Genomic DNA, 17,572 nt, shown 5'->3' with positions numbered 1-17,572 from the left:
GGAGTTGAGGAAAAAATGAAAAGGAGGAAGAAGGGGACGCACAGATGAAATGGGGAAGGAGAAGAAGAAAGTCTGAAATTGGGGGAGAAATGAAAGCACGGTTGAAATGGGAAAGAGAGGGGTTTAAATATGGGTACTTAGTTTGCGTCCGTTAAAACCGACGCAAACGTCTGACACTTTTTTTGAAATTCACATAGCGTCGCTTTAATGAAACTCGCGTCGCTTTAATGAAACTAGCGTCGCTTTAAACCGACACAAACTTCTGACACTTTTTTTGAAATTCACATAGCGTCGCTTTAATGAAACTCGCGTCGCTTTAATAAAACTAGCGTCGCTTTAAACCGACACAAACTTCTGACACTTTTTGAAATTCACATAGCGTCGCTTTAATGAAACTTGCGTCGCTTTAATGAAACTAGCGTCGCTTTAATGAAACTAGCGTCGCTTTTAACCGACGCCAACTTCTGACACACTTTTTGAAATTCACATAGCGTCGCTTTAATGACACTAGCGTCGGTTAAAACCGACACTAAGTCTCTCCATCCATTCAAACAAGCGGGAAATTTCCCGCCTAATATTTCAAATACTATAATTTTATATATATTAATTTTATAACCCTAAAAAATACTATAATAATTATATATATTAATGTAACAATTTTATACCCCTAAAAACTATAATAATTATATATATATATTAAATTAAATTTTAAAAATTGGTGACCGTTGCATCAGTTTCAATATACATACCATTCAATTTCTTTAAGTGTTATACATACAAAATAAATAAATTTAAATCTACTTAATAAATATATATATATATATACACACACCATTGAACTTGATGGGATACAAATTCTATGGAACTTTTCGATGGTTATAAAACGAAAAACTAATTTAAATCAATATGTCGCTTAAAAGCGACACTGGGTTTCAAGATATTTAAAAAAACTAATTTAAAGCGACATTGGACTTCAAAATATTTAAAAAAATAATTTAGTGTCGGTTATAAGCGACACTCATATAAGGGTAGGTTTTTGGGTGTGCAAAGCACCATTTTTGCACAAGTCAAACCACCTGGTTTTTTCTTCTAAAAAAGAAAACATATATTCCGTATAATACCTCCTGGTCCCAAAATAAGATCTCTTCAATTAATTGGAAGGATACTTCTGAGAATTTGTATTACACAAGAGCAAAAAAATAATAAAAGTTGAGGGCCATATTTGTGCGCTATACAGCACACACACTCCACACTCTGTCCATCAATTGATAGTGAAATTAGTTTGACGGTTGAGATCGTTGAAATTAGTTTCGGAGAATTCATATCCCATCAAAACAATAGATTGACTAACACTTAGAGTTTATTTATACTTTCATTAAGTATAACATAAGATTTTGTGGTATCCACTTGTGTAAATATTTTAATTTGAAGATCGAATTCATTCATTCTATTCATAAAGGGTTAATGAGTGTAGCTGTAAAAAATCATCAAAATCGGAGTTAAAATAACCATTAAATCGTGATTTTTCGTTTATAACCGTCGAAAAGCTTTGTCCCGTTACTTGATCTCTGAATGTTTGTTTTTTGTGATTTTTTGCTGATATGATCTCGAAGCATATGCAAACAAGTTTGACGGTTGGGATCGTTGAAATTAGTTTCGGAGAATTCGTATCCCATCAAAACAATAGATTGACTAACACTTAGAGTTTATTTATACTTTCATTAAGTATAACATAAGATTTTGTGGTATCCACTTGTGTAAATATTTTAAATTGAAGATCGAATTCATTCATTCTATTCATATAGGGTCAAGGAGTGTAGCTGTAAAAAATCATCAAAATCGGAGTTAAAATAACCGTTAAATCGTGATTTTTCGTTTATAACCGTCGAAAAGCTTTGTCCCGTTACTTGATCTCTGAATGTTTGTTTTTTGTGATTTTTTGCTGATGTGATCTTGAAGCATATGCAAACAAGTTTGACGGTTGGGATCGTTGAAATTAGTTTCGGAGAATTCGCATCCCATCAAAACAATAGATTGACTAATACTTAGAGTTTATTTATACTTTCATTAAGTATAACATAAGATTTTGTGGTATCTACTTGTGTAAATATTTTAATTTGAAGATCGAATTCATTCATTGTATTCATATAGGGTCAAGGAGTGTAGCTGTAAAAAATCATCAAAATCGGAGTTAAAATAACCGTTAAATCGTGATTTTTCGTTTATAACCGTCGAAAAGCTTTGTCCCGTTACTTGATCTCTGAATGTTTGTTTTTTGTGATTTTTTGCTGACGTGATCTCGAAGCATATGCAAACAAGTTTGACGGTTGGGATCGTTGAAATTAGTTTCGGAGAATTCGTATCCCATCAAAACAATAGATTGACTAACACTTAGAGTTTATTTATACTTTCATTAAGTATAACATAAGATTTTGTGGTATCCACTTGTGTAAATATTTTAAATTGAAGATCGAATTCATTTATTCTATTCATATAGGGTCAAGGAATGTAGCTGTAAAAAATCATCAAAATCGGAGTTAAAATAACCGTTAAATCGTGATTTTTCGTTTATAACCGTCGAAAAGCTTTGTCCCGTTACTTGATCTCTGAATGTTTGTTTTTTGTGATTTTTTGCTAATGTGATCTCGAAGCATATGCAAACAAGTTTGACGGTTGGTATCGTTGAAATTAGTTTCGGAGAATTTGTATCCCATCAAAACAATAGATTGACTAACACTTAGAGTTTATTTATACTTTCATTAAGTATAACATAAGATTTTGTGGTATCCACTTGTATAAATATTTTAATTTGAAGATCGAATCCATTCATTGTATTCATATAGGGTCAGGAGTGTAGCTGTAAAAAATCATCAAAATCGGAGTTAAAATAACCGTTAAATCGTGATTTTTCGTTTATAACTGTCGAAATTAGTTTCATAGAATTCGTATCCAATCAAGTTCAATGGTGTGTGTGTGTATATATATATATATTAAGTAGATTTAAATTTATTTATTTTGTATGTATAACACTTAAGAAATTGAATCGTATGTATATTTAAGCCAATCCAATGATCACCAATTTTTTAAAATTTAATTTAATATATATATAATTATTATAGTTTTTAGGGATATAAAATTTAATTTAATATATATATATATATACACACTTTATGTCGCTTAAAAGCGACACTAGTATTTAAAAATTATTAAAATAATGTTTACGTCGGTTTAAAAGCGACACTAGTATTTAAAAATGATTAAAATATATGTTTACGTCGGTTTAAAAGCGACATAAACATTTAATAACGCTTATAAGCGACAGTAAATCCGACGTCATGTTCAGTTAGTGTCGCAACTGCCTAATCCGCTACTATATTAGATTAAAGCGACACCACCCTCCGACACTATAGCCCCCTTTTGTAGTAGTGCATATACATTTTTCCTCAATTTTTATTTTTACTTAATATCAAATGTTCAAAAAAAAAAAATTGTTTATTACCTACTCACTGTGGGTAGGGTGCCTTTTCACTCAAATTTCATATATATATATATATATATATATATATATATATAGTCACTGTGGGTGGGGTGAAATCAAAGTGGTCGAATTGTTACTAAAACATGCGAATTGCTGCTACAATTTTCAAACGTATTTTTCATCTGAGCTAATTATATTTGGGATTTTAACGAAAAATCCACGGTACTGTTCACTTTAACGAAAAATCACATTTTTACACTAAAAAGTTAATCATAATACTATTCACTTTACCCTTTATTTTGTCCTTATCATTAAAACTCAAAGTTTTCAAACATTTTTTTTATTAGTTTTCCTATTATTTTTCATCAAGAGGGGAACTATCTCACCCAACCACTTGAAGATGTTTGAACATCATCACATGTAAGGAGGAGAATTTGTTTGCACTTATTATATATGTTATATGTCTTTCTTCTTAGAATAGATACGTAACGTATAAACAAAACTTTCAGAAAAAGATTATAATAACTGGAAGACAAATACTTTTTTTATAAAAATATTTGATGATGTTTAATTGTTCAACCTACACTGTGTTTTGACATAAACTATGAAAAACTACATCAAAGATTCCATCATCATAACATAAGCAATTCCCCTATTTGTAACTTTAAAACTGTCGTCGGGATGACTCAACTAATATTAGCATTAATTTCACTAACTTAAATGGCGGAATTGTTTTCTGGCGAAGAAAGCCACGTTTGAAAGTGATCCATGCTCTCGTCATATCCGGCAGGGTTTGGCATTTTGTCAAAGGTCTCTGGGATGACTGGTTGTTCAGTTGCACCCTTTGGTAATATCTCCTGGTTGTTGATCTCACTCTCTGTTGCTGCGGCTTCAAATCCAAGCTCATTTTGCAAGTAACTAAGCCAATTCCCATTTTCCACTTGTCCCAAGCCTGAGCTCTGGTAATTAGCCTCATCAGCCTCATGAACTACTTGGACTTCATTTGATTGGAGTGGCTGAAAGTCATCCAACATGTTCCAAAAGTCAGAGTCAGACTCATGAAATGGATTATCAAAAATTCCTGAAAGGTCAATCAAATCATCATCCATTTGCTGCTCTTCTGCTCCTGGCCTTGACATACCAACAACTTGGCTGGAATTACTTGAGCCGTTGGATTCATTAGATGAAACATTAGAAGAAGTGGTCAACTCTTTCAACCCCTTGGGATCATTAGTTAATTCCATTGGAGAATCCTGATGATTAGGGTTTTCTTGAATAGTCAAACTGCATGGCTCATGTGGCTTGTTGTTGGTGGCCATGCTAGTTTCTTGGTCAGCAGATTGATGCTCAATTAGTTCATCCCCTCCTCCTACGGTTGGTTTTCCACTAGACAATAATGTAGTAGTAGTAGAAGAAGATGATGAGGAAGAGGATGTTAAGGAAGATAGGTTTCGGCAAGCCAATCTTTTCTTTAGATGAGTGTTCCACACATTCTTAATCTCATTGTCCGTTCGTCCTGGGAAATGTGCTGCAATTGTCGACCACCTGCACAAGTTTCGGGTAATTAGGGATTTGAACTTGAGGCATCTTTAATATTAAAAAAAAACGAATATATAACACTAGATTGAAAATAAGGTAGTAATAAAATATAGTTTTATTGTGTATCAATAATGAGTAATGGAATGGCTTCAAACCTGAAATATATTTCGTATCAAAAATAGAATTATATACCACTATGCCGAGAATAAGTTAGTAATAAAATATAGCTTAATTAATCCACTAATTATATTTGATGAGATTTATGTTGGATCTTACTTGTTTCCCAAGGCTTCATGTAGCTTCATTATGGACTCCTCTTCCTCTCTTGTGAAGTTCCCTCGCTTCACATCAGGGCTAAGGTAGTTAATCCATCTCAAACGGCAACTTTTACCACATCTCATCAAACCTTCAAAACAAATTAATATTAATGTTACTGACATATATTTTGAAACAAATTAAAATGGTCCATAAGATTTGCATAACCCCTCACTTTGATCCCTGGATTTGAAATCAATAGAAGTGGTCCCTACGATTGTCCACCATCAATAATTTTGGTCATTTCGTGAAAAATTTCCATTAAATAAGAATAAATGACAAAAATACCCTCAATTTTTTGTCAAATCATTTTGGCCTATTGTTTATTAAATTGAAGGTATTTTTGTCATTTTGATCCTTATTTAACATAATTTTTCACGTAAGGATCAAAATAATTGATGGTGGACAATCTCAGTAACTACTTCTATTGATTTCAAATCTCAGAGAACAATGTGAGAAATTATGCAAATTTCAAAGACATTTTAGCTAAAAAACCTTTATCAAATACGAAATATAGATTAATGTTGGTGGGAAATAAAAAGTGGAGAAAGGGACATTTCATCTCGCAGCCATGCAAAGACTTTAAGGAAACTGGATATGACTGATAATGTAGCGCACTCGTTCTCAATTCCTAACTTTGTTGACACAAAACACTTGGTATTTCTAGAGGTAATTGGTGAGATTTTCCAACCATATATATATAGTCACATGAAAGATACAAAACTTAGGAAACCTCTCCCTATCACTCTTCAAACTTGGACCAACATTCCACAATCTAGTCTAGCTAAATGATGAAGCCAAAGATAGACAACAACAAGGCCCTCGTGTGTCCATGCCACAAAGAATACAAGAAAAAATTGTTTCTGACTGTAACACAAATACGTTGTATTAGTAATAAAAAGTAACATTGAATTTATAAAACCAAGTCAATAACATTTAGTTCGTTTGTAGAAAGGGCATTTTCATAATAATTTGTCATGGAAAAAAAAAATTCATAATTTGTAGTATAGAAGGTAAGGGGCATTGATATTCACGAAAATTTGACACATTCGAACAGGATATGCATGTTTCAGAAAGCAAGTATTGGATGCACACAATGGTCATGACAGTTAGGCAGATATGCAATAACAAGGATTAGGTATTAACATGGTAACAATCATTAATGTTATATAGCCTTCCAAAAAGTAATTTTTAGAGGTTGAATAAAAATTTAAAATCAAATTAAAAACGTTTCAAACTTGCCTTGCTTTTTATTGTTTTTGGTAGCTAATTAACAAAATTCTTGTCAACACTGTCATAAACAATGGAAGCCATATTTCATGCCAGTTTAGGAATAAAAAAAACAGATTCCAAATGAAGTTAAGGAAACTACTTTTTATTTTTTATTTCAACATTTGGATTCATTAAAAAAAAAAAAAACAACATTTAGGAGGACTTGAGAGGTAGAGTACCAATTTAAACTTTCGCGCGTAAAATAAGTACTCTATCTCTAAATCTTGTAATGGCCTTATTTCACATAAAGCGAAAAAAATTCAACGTTTACGAGGACTTGAGAATTAAATTTCGCGCATAAAAAAAGCTATTACTCTATCACTAAAACTTGTAACGGCCTTCTTCCACATAAAACCCCGCGAAAAAGAAAGCAAGAAACAAAAATGCAATTCATTGAAGGATAACAGAAAGTGTTTACCACGAAGAGGAATTTGAAGGCAATGACATCTTTTGTTGTCACCAAAAACATAATAGAATTTGAAGGATTCATTCTTCGAAAAGGGATGTTCAATGCAAGATTGATCCAAAATATTGTAACCCAGATAAAAGAAATTACTTTGTCTAAATAAAAGATAGAAATTCGATTTTTTGGGGAATTTGATCAAGAATTTGTAAACTTATATCCTTGAACACCATTTCATTTTCTCATACATGCCAAATCTATGAAAAATCAACATGTCACCAATGACACAGAGAGAGAGAGAGAGAGAGAGAGAGAGAGAGAGAGAGAGAGAGGATCAAGATTAAGATTACCTGCTCGCCTAGGGAGAGCCCTCCAGTTATGATGGCCATTTTTCTGAATGTAAGTAACGAGCTTCAAGTCCTCAGCAGGGCTCCACGGACCCCTCCTCACTTGCTCCTTATCACAACATAGTGATTTTCCCTTTTCCCCCATCTCTCTCTCTTTCGATCCAATCAATAGTATAACGATAATAGAGATTGTTCCTGTGTTTTTCCAACGCACATGTCATCCGAATCACCTCACTCTCCAGATATCTATATTTACGATGTCTTTCTTTTTTGTATATATGAGAAATTCATTTATGCATCACCCTCTTTATATATATAGGGAAGAGGTGGTGATGGAGATATGCAGGAGGAATGTCTACAGAGCAAAGGCCCTCAAGGTTCATGCCTCAAGGTGGGGTCACTCTATGCTGTAATAAATAGGAGATCCAGGACGATTTCTAAATATCTACAATTCTTCCTAATTTACTTATTGCTGATTTCTCCTTCACTGTAACTGATATGCTTGACCTGAAATTCTAACAATATCCTCACTCATGAGAATGATATCTCAAACAATGATAATATAAATGTTATATAATTTACCGCGATCACAACGATCCACGTCAACTAGAAAAATTACATCATTTGCCACGAGTACTATCAAATGTCCAAGACTTTGGGTTCAGCCTTTCATTTCTTCATGCTGCATGTTTATAGTTTATTCTATCCCAAAAAAAAAAAAAAAAATTCAGGACCATCTAGTATATCATTCCTTTGTATATGAAAAATAATATGGTCAGTTAAGGTAAGATAGTACAAATTATTTTATTGAATCTTTCTTTTTATAAAAAAAATGAGGATAATTGGTGGCAAATCACGATTATCCATCTTGTTCGGGACACCTTATCTATGGTCACGATCAAACGAATTCATAGCTTACAAATTATCGGACCAATGAGATTTCTTGTGCTGCCATTTTGCTCCTTTGTGCGTAGATTGATATTTATTATATTGTCACTTTTGTTATTATGTAAATTGTCAACAGTTGGATATCTTTCCATTTCCAGTAATTACAATTAAATAGCATATCCGGTGGTGGCAATATTACAATATTTACATGGCAAATAACCTAATACGTCCCAAAATTTATCCTTAAGTTGTATTTTTATTTCTTTTGTGTAAATTCAACCAATACACTAGAGCAAATGTTTAATTATTTACAGAAATGATGTGAGACCCGCACCCAAAATGAAAGGATTTTTTCCTTGAGGATTGTACCCTCCTTGACACATAATCACAAAATGTTGCAAGATTTGAAAGATAAATACTCTTAAAACAATTAATATTGAGATAGATAAAAACGTCATGTTTTTATCTGAACATTGCAAAGAAAGATAATACAGCTCCAAATTACCTCATGATTTTAAAGCATTGTTTAATAGTAAAATCAACAAACTCAAACAGCGCACCTCTGGTACTTTGATGTAGAAACTACCAAATTAACCTCACAACAAACAAACTCGCATATAGTGAGAATCATCATACTTACTTGTACCATATAAAGAGATTACGTACAAAGTTTGCTTGAAGAGAGTTTGCAAAACACAAGCAACTCTTATTTTGATTATTACAAACATAAACTAATTCTGACAAGATCACCAATCAGCTCCACCTCTACAGAGTAAAATTAGCCAACACCATCAACCACTCCTAAAGATATCTACATCAACCTCGTGCTAATCAAGGCAAACCCCGCCATCCCCACCCCACCCATAGAGCTGACAAGGCAAGAAAGGCAAACTATAGATCTAGTCAAAGAAGACATAGTAGATGCGGCCCCCCCCCCCCCCCCCCCCCCAAAAAAAAAAAAAAAAAAGAGATCTGACAAGGCAAGAAAGGCAAACTATAGATCTAGTCAAAGAAGACATAGGTAGCTACTATGGAGAGAGAAACCATATAAGGCAAAAACAATCAAAACAAACCTTACAAAATAGTAGGGAAACACAAATTTACAAATAACGACTAGAATAAGATTATCTGTAGAGAGGTTCTAGCTAGGAGATCACTAGCTTCTTACGGCTCTCTCTCGTTTTCCCTTTGTTATGCGGCTAGAATTTTAAAATTTTGGTTTGTTATTCTTTTTTACCTTTAAGTTGAACAAGAAATTTCATTTAATTAATAAGTGAGTAATGTTGCATTGATTAATCTAAGCAAAGATATATATATAGAGGAGTATCAAAATATTTTAAATGTCATAAATTGTTCAGATATTAAATATGTTACGGTGGTCGATAAGGAAGATTTTTTACTTTTCATACAGTTATTAATTCACATGCTATACGGGTGAATAATAGTATTTCATGAACTTGTGTAGGTTATTAATAAATAGATACATAACTTATAACATGAGTGAATTAGTAATACCACATGTTATTAAAAATTAAAATATTAGAAAAATTAAAGAAACAAGAAAGAAGTATAAAAAGAATGACTACTCAGGACTACGAAGGTTTATCATCTTTCAATATATAATCTGTGGTAAGGAAGGTACGATGTAGCACAGGGGTTGGAATCCAGCAGTAAATCAACTTTTATCATGCATGCATGGTGAGTTGGTCCCTTTCATGTTAATGTTTGATCGTTCCCCACTACTGACTTAAAATAGTTAATCAAGAATAGAAGATGATCGTTGCATGGGGCCGCATGATTGGATATTCAACCTCAAGTGTAGGTATAAGACCAGCCCAATTTGCTCTGATATTTGACTTTGTTCGTTCTGTATATTGCATAAGCTCCAGTACCATATCATCCCTTGCTCTTTTTTTTCCTTTAAATGTAGTATAGATAATGAAGCAAATAACTTTTGCATGAAAGTCTACAACTTTATACTAATTAACTCGCCAAATTTTACCTGTACTAAAGTCATCCAACCATCATTTAACCAACTTAAGAAAGAGTAGTTAATTACGTTATCTTACAACATCCAGAGAGGGTTAAGCTTCTTAAGCATATTGATGCTAGAAATAAAAAAAGGAAAACTTTAAGTTTAACGATAAGGACCAAATAAAGGGTAAAGTGAATAATACCAGGATTAACTTTTTAGTGTAAAAATATGGTTTTTCGTTAAAATGACAGTACCAGAAGCTTTTCGTTAAAGTTTCCAATAAAAAAAGTGTGAAGTTTCCCAAGAGGTTGAATAGGGACGTACTTACATACCTTTTTCTAGTTGCTCTAAATAAAAGAGTCCGCCTATGAGAAGCTTAGTAGAAATTAAAAAAATGGGTTTGTCAACAGCAGTTGGGCACGATGGCAATCTTTAGCTTGTTATTATTTTATATGAAGGTGAATAATCTCTCATCGCGACCAAAGGGACATTCGTACATATTTCGCCGGCTTAAGTACAATAAGGGATCGAGTATTAAAAAAAAATCATAATTTCCCCTTTGTTTTTTAATCGTTCCCGAAATAGCAAGTGGAATCAAGTGTACTGTGTGGATATGATAGTTATAAACGCCATGGCGACAAAACCTTGTCGTGTATATATGATTAGGTCACCCGCCCTAGTTCGTGCCTCTGAAAATGGTATCAGATACATATAAAATTGTTAGTTGATAGTTAGTATAATCCTTATGCCAAAACCCTGCCCCATGCATATCTAACATTGAGTGAGTAGTTTGGCAAAGTCTTTTTTTCGGGATGAGCCGAGCAAAAGTCTAACTATGTGATGAGAAAGACCCAAAAATAGTATTAATTGTTAACTTTTAAGTCCCTTGGTTAGGGAAACTAACATTATAAGGCTTTTAGGGCCATTTGGTACCTAATATTGACATATTTCCGTTTGGTTAGTAGAGTTCTACTAACCACTAAGACTTTTTATCAATATCCAATAGACAAAATCCAAGAGGAGACAGTAAAACAAAGATCATCCCTGAAACTGAAAAAGTATTATGAAAAAAGAGGATATTCTGTTAGAAAAATAGGATCTAATTGCTATATTAAATCACATGAAAAATCAAGAAATAATTCATGCAATTATATATATCACAATAATGCATGGAGTAACCAATGTTAAATGAACATGATATAATGGATTAGAAAAACCTAGAAAATATGGTCGAGGCAAGTGTTGGACACTTTGTCCTTAATACAAGTTTACGCCCCATTACGGTGCTCATGGTTGGTCGGCACATGTCTCCCAATATACAATAACCACGTCATGTAATAGTAGCACACCAAATCACAAGGCTCCATGAACCACAATTGTGTTGAAAACTCTCTCACATGGACTCAATGTGACTCTCTAATATTTAGTGCATTCTATGTATGATTATGTAAACAATGAAAAATTCTCTTGGTGATTATAGGAGGCTTCCCTATTTATAGAATGTGAGATACATTTTTGGAAAGCATGTGACTATTCATGAAGAGTCAAAAGTTGCAACACTACATTTAAGTAGACATATCTTTCTACCAAAAAGCTCTACTTCTAATTTCCATTCAATTAATAAATTTAAGGGTAAATATCAGTTTACTACCCTCGAGTTTCGTGGTTTTCAACATTTAGTACAAGAAGTTTTTTTTCATCCCAGAGTCATACCTAAAGTGTTAATTTTGGGACAATTTCATACATCCGTTAGTCAAACTGTTAATTCTCTTATTAAGTGATGACGTGATGCCCATGTGGACAATGACTGAGCATCACGTGTCATTAAAAAATATTAAATTAATTAATTAAATAAAAGCAAAAAAATTTAAAATTTAAAAAATTTAAAAATAAAAAATAAAAACCCACAACCCTATCGTCTTCCCCACCCCAACCCCCTCCATTCTCTTCTCTGCACCTAACCCAACCTCTGCACATCCATCCTTCCCCTCCCCTCTTGGACTCCACCCACTCATCCGTTATCATCTTCGACAGCCCCGTTTCTCTATGCGCAACCACCACCTTCCCCCACCCCCCATATTCCCCCCACTATTCATCATTATCTCTCACTCTCCCTGCAGATTTGACGGCAAATCTTGAAAAATCGACCGCAACCTCTGCACATCCATCTTAACCCCCACCCTCATCTTCCTCCTCATTATCATGCACCCAAACCCAAACCCCTATCTTCCTCCTCCTGATCCTACACCAAAACACTAGATTTTTCAACAAAGCAACAATTTTTAATATCTGTTTCCCCAACTTCATACTTAGAACCCAATCAAGAGAAAAGGTTTGTACCTTGTTACATGAAGAACTTGTCCAAGGAAGCCATTAACTCCAAACGGTTGTTGAAGGTGTGAGTGGACTCCGAAGGGAATTCAGTGAAGTTTGATGTGGGGTTTCAATCTGGGTTTGGGTTGTGGTGCAAGATAAGGAGGAGGAAGAAGGGGTGGGGTTAGGAGAGGAATGATGGAGGAGGTCATGGTTATGAAGAAGGGGGGACAAAAATAGGGGAGAGAAAAGGGGGAGCCGGAGAGGGTGTTACAGAGGGAAGAAGGAATGGAGGTGGAAGATGGGTGAGTGGGCACGGGTGAGGATTTGGTTTTTTTCTTTTTCTTTTTTTTTTAATTAATTTATTTATTTTACTTTTATTTAAGGGTAGATATCAGTTTACTACCATTAAATTTCGTGGTTTTCAACATTTGGTGCATAAATTTTTTTTGTTCAAGATCCATACTTAAAGTGTTAATTTTGGGACAATCTCATACATCCCTTAGTCAAACTGTTAACTTTGCCGTTAACTAATGACGTGGTGTCTATGTAGACAATGACTGGACTCCACGTGTCATAAAGAGGTCCATGTGGAAATTAAAAATTAAAAAAATAATTATTTAAAGAACAGTTAAATAAAAAAAATTTAAAAAAAAAAAGCAAAACCCAGATCGTGGGTTTCGCAGTTGGATAGAGAGAAGGAAAGGGAGACATCACAAAAGAGGGAGAGGGATGAGTATAGGGGATCCCTCGCTGAGGGTTTCGCAATTGGGAGGCCATGCTGAGGGAGACGGAGACGGAGACAAAGACAGAGTCAGAGCGACAAAAAGAGGGGGAAAATGAAGAGTAGGGATCTCGGCGCTATTGCTGTAGATCCTTGATTTCATGAGTGGGAGAAGGGGTACACTCAGAGAAAAGCATGTGGGTCGTCGAGATTTGAGGGAGAGGGGTAGGGATCTTGCCCGCTTCTGGAGTATGGGTTTACAGGCAATGGTATGGGCTGCACAGAGAAGATAAGAGAAAGACCTTGTAGAGAGAGATATCATCGGTGTTCTTAGTCTTTGACCCCCATTTCTGTTTCATTCAACAAATGAGCACCAACCCAGATATATTTTTAACATTTACAACAAAACTCACCAACCAAATTCCAGTAATTTATCCAGAACTCCATCTGTGTCACCAATTCCAAGTTTATAATTTCTTTGGAATATGTTTCAGACTTCTCTAAAAGAGTCTATGGCGTTGAACCCAAAACACCACCCTTTTTAACCGATCCAAAAATTTCACCCTTTCTGACTCCTAAAACAACTTACTATTTATGGGTTGTTGCTAATTTCGCTGCCCATTCAAGCTTTACAGTAATGGCCTTGAAAAAGGTCGAGAAGCCGCCAATTGAGCCCATACTGCCACCTACAGTGGAGGAGATGCGCGGCCAAGACATTTGGAACAACTGCGCCTTCCGCAGTGTCGTTAGTGGAGTTATGGGTATGGCTAAAGTTCTTTCCTTTGGCTTAATTTTTGGATTTTCTCACATGGGTTTTGATTCTTTTTTCGTCTTTCTCTGTTTGGTTGCTGAGAAAATGTGGGAAAGTTTACCATTTTTACTATTGGTTTTATTTTTTCTCCTTTATCTCTGTTTGGTTGCCGATGAAACGTGGGAAAGTTATTATCTTTTTGTTTGTCTTTTGCCTCAATTTATATAATTTTTTTTTCTTTTTTTCTTTGGGGAAGACGATTTGGGTTTTGCCTTTTTTTTTATATAAATATTTTTTTTTTGAATTTTTTTTTTCCACATGAAACCCTCATTGACATGTGGCGTCTAGTCATTGTCCACATAAGTGTCACGTCATCAATTAACGGCAGAGTTAACAGTTTGACTAACGGATGTATGAGATTGTCCCAAAATTAACACTTTAGGTATGACTCTGGGACAAAAAAAACTTTATGTACCAAATGTTGAAAACCATGAAACTTGAAGGTATTAAACTAATATTTAGCCTTTATTTAATTAATTATTTTAATTTTTTTTTAATGACACGTGGCGCTCAATCATTGTCCACATGGGCACCATGTCATCACTTAACGGGAGAATTAATAGTTTGACTAATGGATGTATGAGACTGTCCCAAAATTAACACTTTAGGTGTGACATCCCACATCGCCCAGGGGAGTGATCTTTATATGTATATTCACATCCTTACCTAGCACGAGGCCTTTTGGGAGCTCACTGGCTTCGGGTTCCGTAGGAACTCAGAAGTTAAGCGAGAATGAGGCCAGAGCACTCCCAGGATGGGTGACCCACTGAGAAGTTGCTCGTGAGTTCCCAAAAATAAAACCATGAGGGAATGGTAAGCCCAAAGCGGACAATATCGCGGGCCCCTAAGGGGGTGGATTGTGACATCCCACATCGTCCAGGGGAGTGATCCTTATATGTATATTCTCATCCCTACCTAGCACGAGGCCTTTTGGGAGCTCACTAGCTTTGGGTTCCATAAGAACTCTGAAGTTAAGCGAGAAGGAGGCCAGAGCACTCCCAGGATGGGTGACCCACTGGGAAGTTGCTCAGGAGTTCCCAAAAACAAAACCGTGAAGGAATGGTAAGCCCAAAGCGGACAATATCGTGCTATGGTGGAGTGGGCCCGGGAGGTGGTCCGCCCTGGGCCGGGATGTGACAATTTTATTGTGACATCCCACATCGCCCAGGGGAGTGATCATTATATGTATGTTCTCATCCCTACCTAGCACGAGGCCTTTTGGGAGCTCACTGGTTTCGGGTTTCGTATGAACTCTTAAATTAAGCGAAAAGGAGGCCAGAGCACTTCCAGGATGGGTGACCCACTGGAAGTTGCTTGTGAGTTCCCAAAAACAAAACCGTGAGGGAATGGTAAGCCCAAAGCGGATAATATCGTGCTACAATGGTAAAGCGGGCCCGGAAAGTGATATGCCCCTGGCCAGGATGTGACATTAGGTATAACTCTGGGAAGAAAAAAACTTCATGCACTAAATGTTGAAAGTCACAAAACTTGAGGGTAGTAAACTGATATTTACCCTAAATTTAATATAATAATATTATTATTAAATTTTCCAACAATCCCCCACATGAATGGAAATTGAATCAATACCATACAAATGACAATGCAGACACTAGAGAGAAAATTCAGTAGGAAAAGTACCACATCGGGATAGGTGGTTTTTGGCTTTGAACCTTCCGTAGTGAATTACTATCGGATTTACTTGGCTAATCAATGAACGCGATGTCTTGAACTGCTCAGCCGTTTGTGTAAACCAAACCAATAGTAATCACACAATACCCTTCAAGACACCTCGTGGTTGCTCGATTGTGCTCATTTTGGCCTAGAACAATTCTTGGTTTCTCATGAGTGCTTTTAGAGAACTAAGCCTTTCAAAAAATTCTCACAAGAACGGCCTCATTCCTCACTCAAGATAGGTGACTTCCCATTAAGAGCATTATGCAATACCCCACTTGTTATTTCTAAGTATAAGAATCATTAAAAACAAAACTTATCCTAAATACACTGCAGATAGCACTGTTTCATCAAAGGACATGGGTAGGAGATTATCTCCGCAGTGCTCCCATTGAATCATCCACAATTCAGTTGTCCTTTTGAACCTAGATCTTGGGATCTCCAATCAACTAGGTTAGGTTGTCATTATGGTGATTCTTAAGACGTAGGCTTTTAACCTATTCCCCTCGATGATACAACTTACTCTCTAGTCAAACCTTTAAAAATTGGTACCACTAGGTTGACTACTCATTATATGGTCATCACAAACTTTATATCCATGCATGGACATTATTTCCTTTGAGAGTAGTTGTTTTCCAACGTAATTTCTCCAAACATGTATTTTGGACTTGCTAAGTAATTTGCTAACACTTGGGTAAAATCCCCCACATTTAAGGTATTTGCTAGAAGATCTCCAACCTTTCAATACCTTAAAACTGCAATTATAAGAGATAATTGTTATCTCTTTCTAGAAGCAAATAACTTTTACATTCTTTTTATGTATATCCTATTTCCCAAAAATAGCTAAGCCACCCCACAATTCCCTCACATTGTGGTTGCTATTTAATGCTATCAATTTCTCATTTTTCATGAAATAGGAACCTATGAAGATATAGATATATATACATCTTCATAGGTTCACTTGGTCTATTTTCATTTATCAGGCCTTAAAAACCTCACTAGAACTTTCCTAGGAGAAACACTGATAGCACCTTTTGTCTTTAGCCTTTAAACTTTCAAACTTCTCATGCTATAACCAATTATGTCTAATGTTCCTTCCAATGAGAAAACATCACTTGAGTTGTTATCACTCGCATTGCAATTTCATTGGACTTAGTATGACTCATAGCGGATCTTCTAAAGCATGTCAAATGTATATCACTGCAGAATCTGCATCTATTCCTTTAACCAACACAACTCTTATGATAAAAGAGTCTACCCTTTTCATTTGAAAGTGCATATTAATTGTGGTTTCTCTTATTCGACCGTAATCCATCAGCTGCATAGTTGAACAGGTAGCCATTTCCTTAAGGGCAACTGACATGCCTCAAGAGAAACTACCATGGTCTACATCTCGCCCACTTGGCTTCAAGGTAAGGGACATACATGAAGGTAGGAAATTAAACAAAGACATGTCTAGTGAAATATCTCTTCACCGTATGTTTCTGCATGAACAAGAATATGCTCCATTCATGTTTTTCCAGAAACTTTCCAAGAGACCCATCTTCCCATTAATTTAAAGATTGTGTTAGCTCACACATATAGGAACACAAATATGCATGCCATAAAAAAATGCATTTTTATTTCTGCAGTCTAAGACGCACCACCATTTACATGTTTGCTTTTACGGTAAAGAAAATATCTACAATTGCCATAATGTGGCTTTTCGCATATACAACAAAACCAACTAATCAATACCACTCAAACTGCATCATCGATCTTTTCTGTTTTTCCAGCCTTTTTGGAAAGAGGGCATCCCTTTCCTTCACACATTTGTTCGGATTAAAACAGTTTAGG

General features: G+C 35.1%; 1 protein-coding gene across 1 annotated transcript; it reads right to left on the bottom strand.

Moving 5' to 3' along the window:
* Positions 1 to 4,170: 4,170 nt before the first annotated feature.
* Positions 4,171 to 7,499, bottom strand: LOC137727408 (transcription factor MYB58-like). Its single transcript, XM_068466276.1, has 3 exons — positions 7,358 to 7,499; positions 5,294 to 5,423; positions 4,171 to 5,023 (listed from the first exon to the last, which is right to left on the bottom strand). The coding sequence occupies exons 1-3, from the start codon at positions 7,497 to 7,499 to the stop codon at positions 4,195 to 4,197; spliced, it is 1,101 nt and encodes a 366-aa protein (XP_068322377.1). The 3' UTR covers positions 4,171 to 4,194.
* Between the last annotated feature and the right edge of the window lie 10,073 nt (positions 7,500 to 17,572).

This window comes from Pyrus communis, chromosome 3, assembly GCF_963583255.1.
Source record: "Pyrus communis chromosome 3, drPyrComm1.1, whole genome shotgun sequence".
Taxonomy (NCBI): domain Eukaryota; kingdom Viridiplantae; phylum Streptophyta; class Magnoliopsida; order Rosales; family Rosaceae; genus Pyrus; species Pyrus communis.
The sequence above is the reverse complement of the archived record's forward strand: the minus strand, read 5'-3'. Positions and strand labels throughout refer to the sequence as shown.

Excerpts from the sequence above, each read along its gene's own strand:
- LOC137727408 (XM_068466276.1), bottom strand. The coding sequence starts at position 7,499 with ATGGGGGAAAAGGGAAAATCACTATGTTGTGATAAGGAGCAAGTGAGG. Across the intron at positions 5,424-7,357 it reads GGCTCTCCCTAGGCGAGCAG|GTTTGATGAGATGTGGTAAA; the intron begins GTAATCTTAATC and ends TTTGTTTTGAAG. Across the intron at positions 5,024-5,293 it reads CATGAAGCCTTGGGAAACAA|GTGGTCGACAATTGCAGCAC; the intron begins GTAAGATCCAAC and ends AAACTTGTGCAG.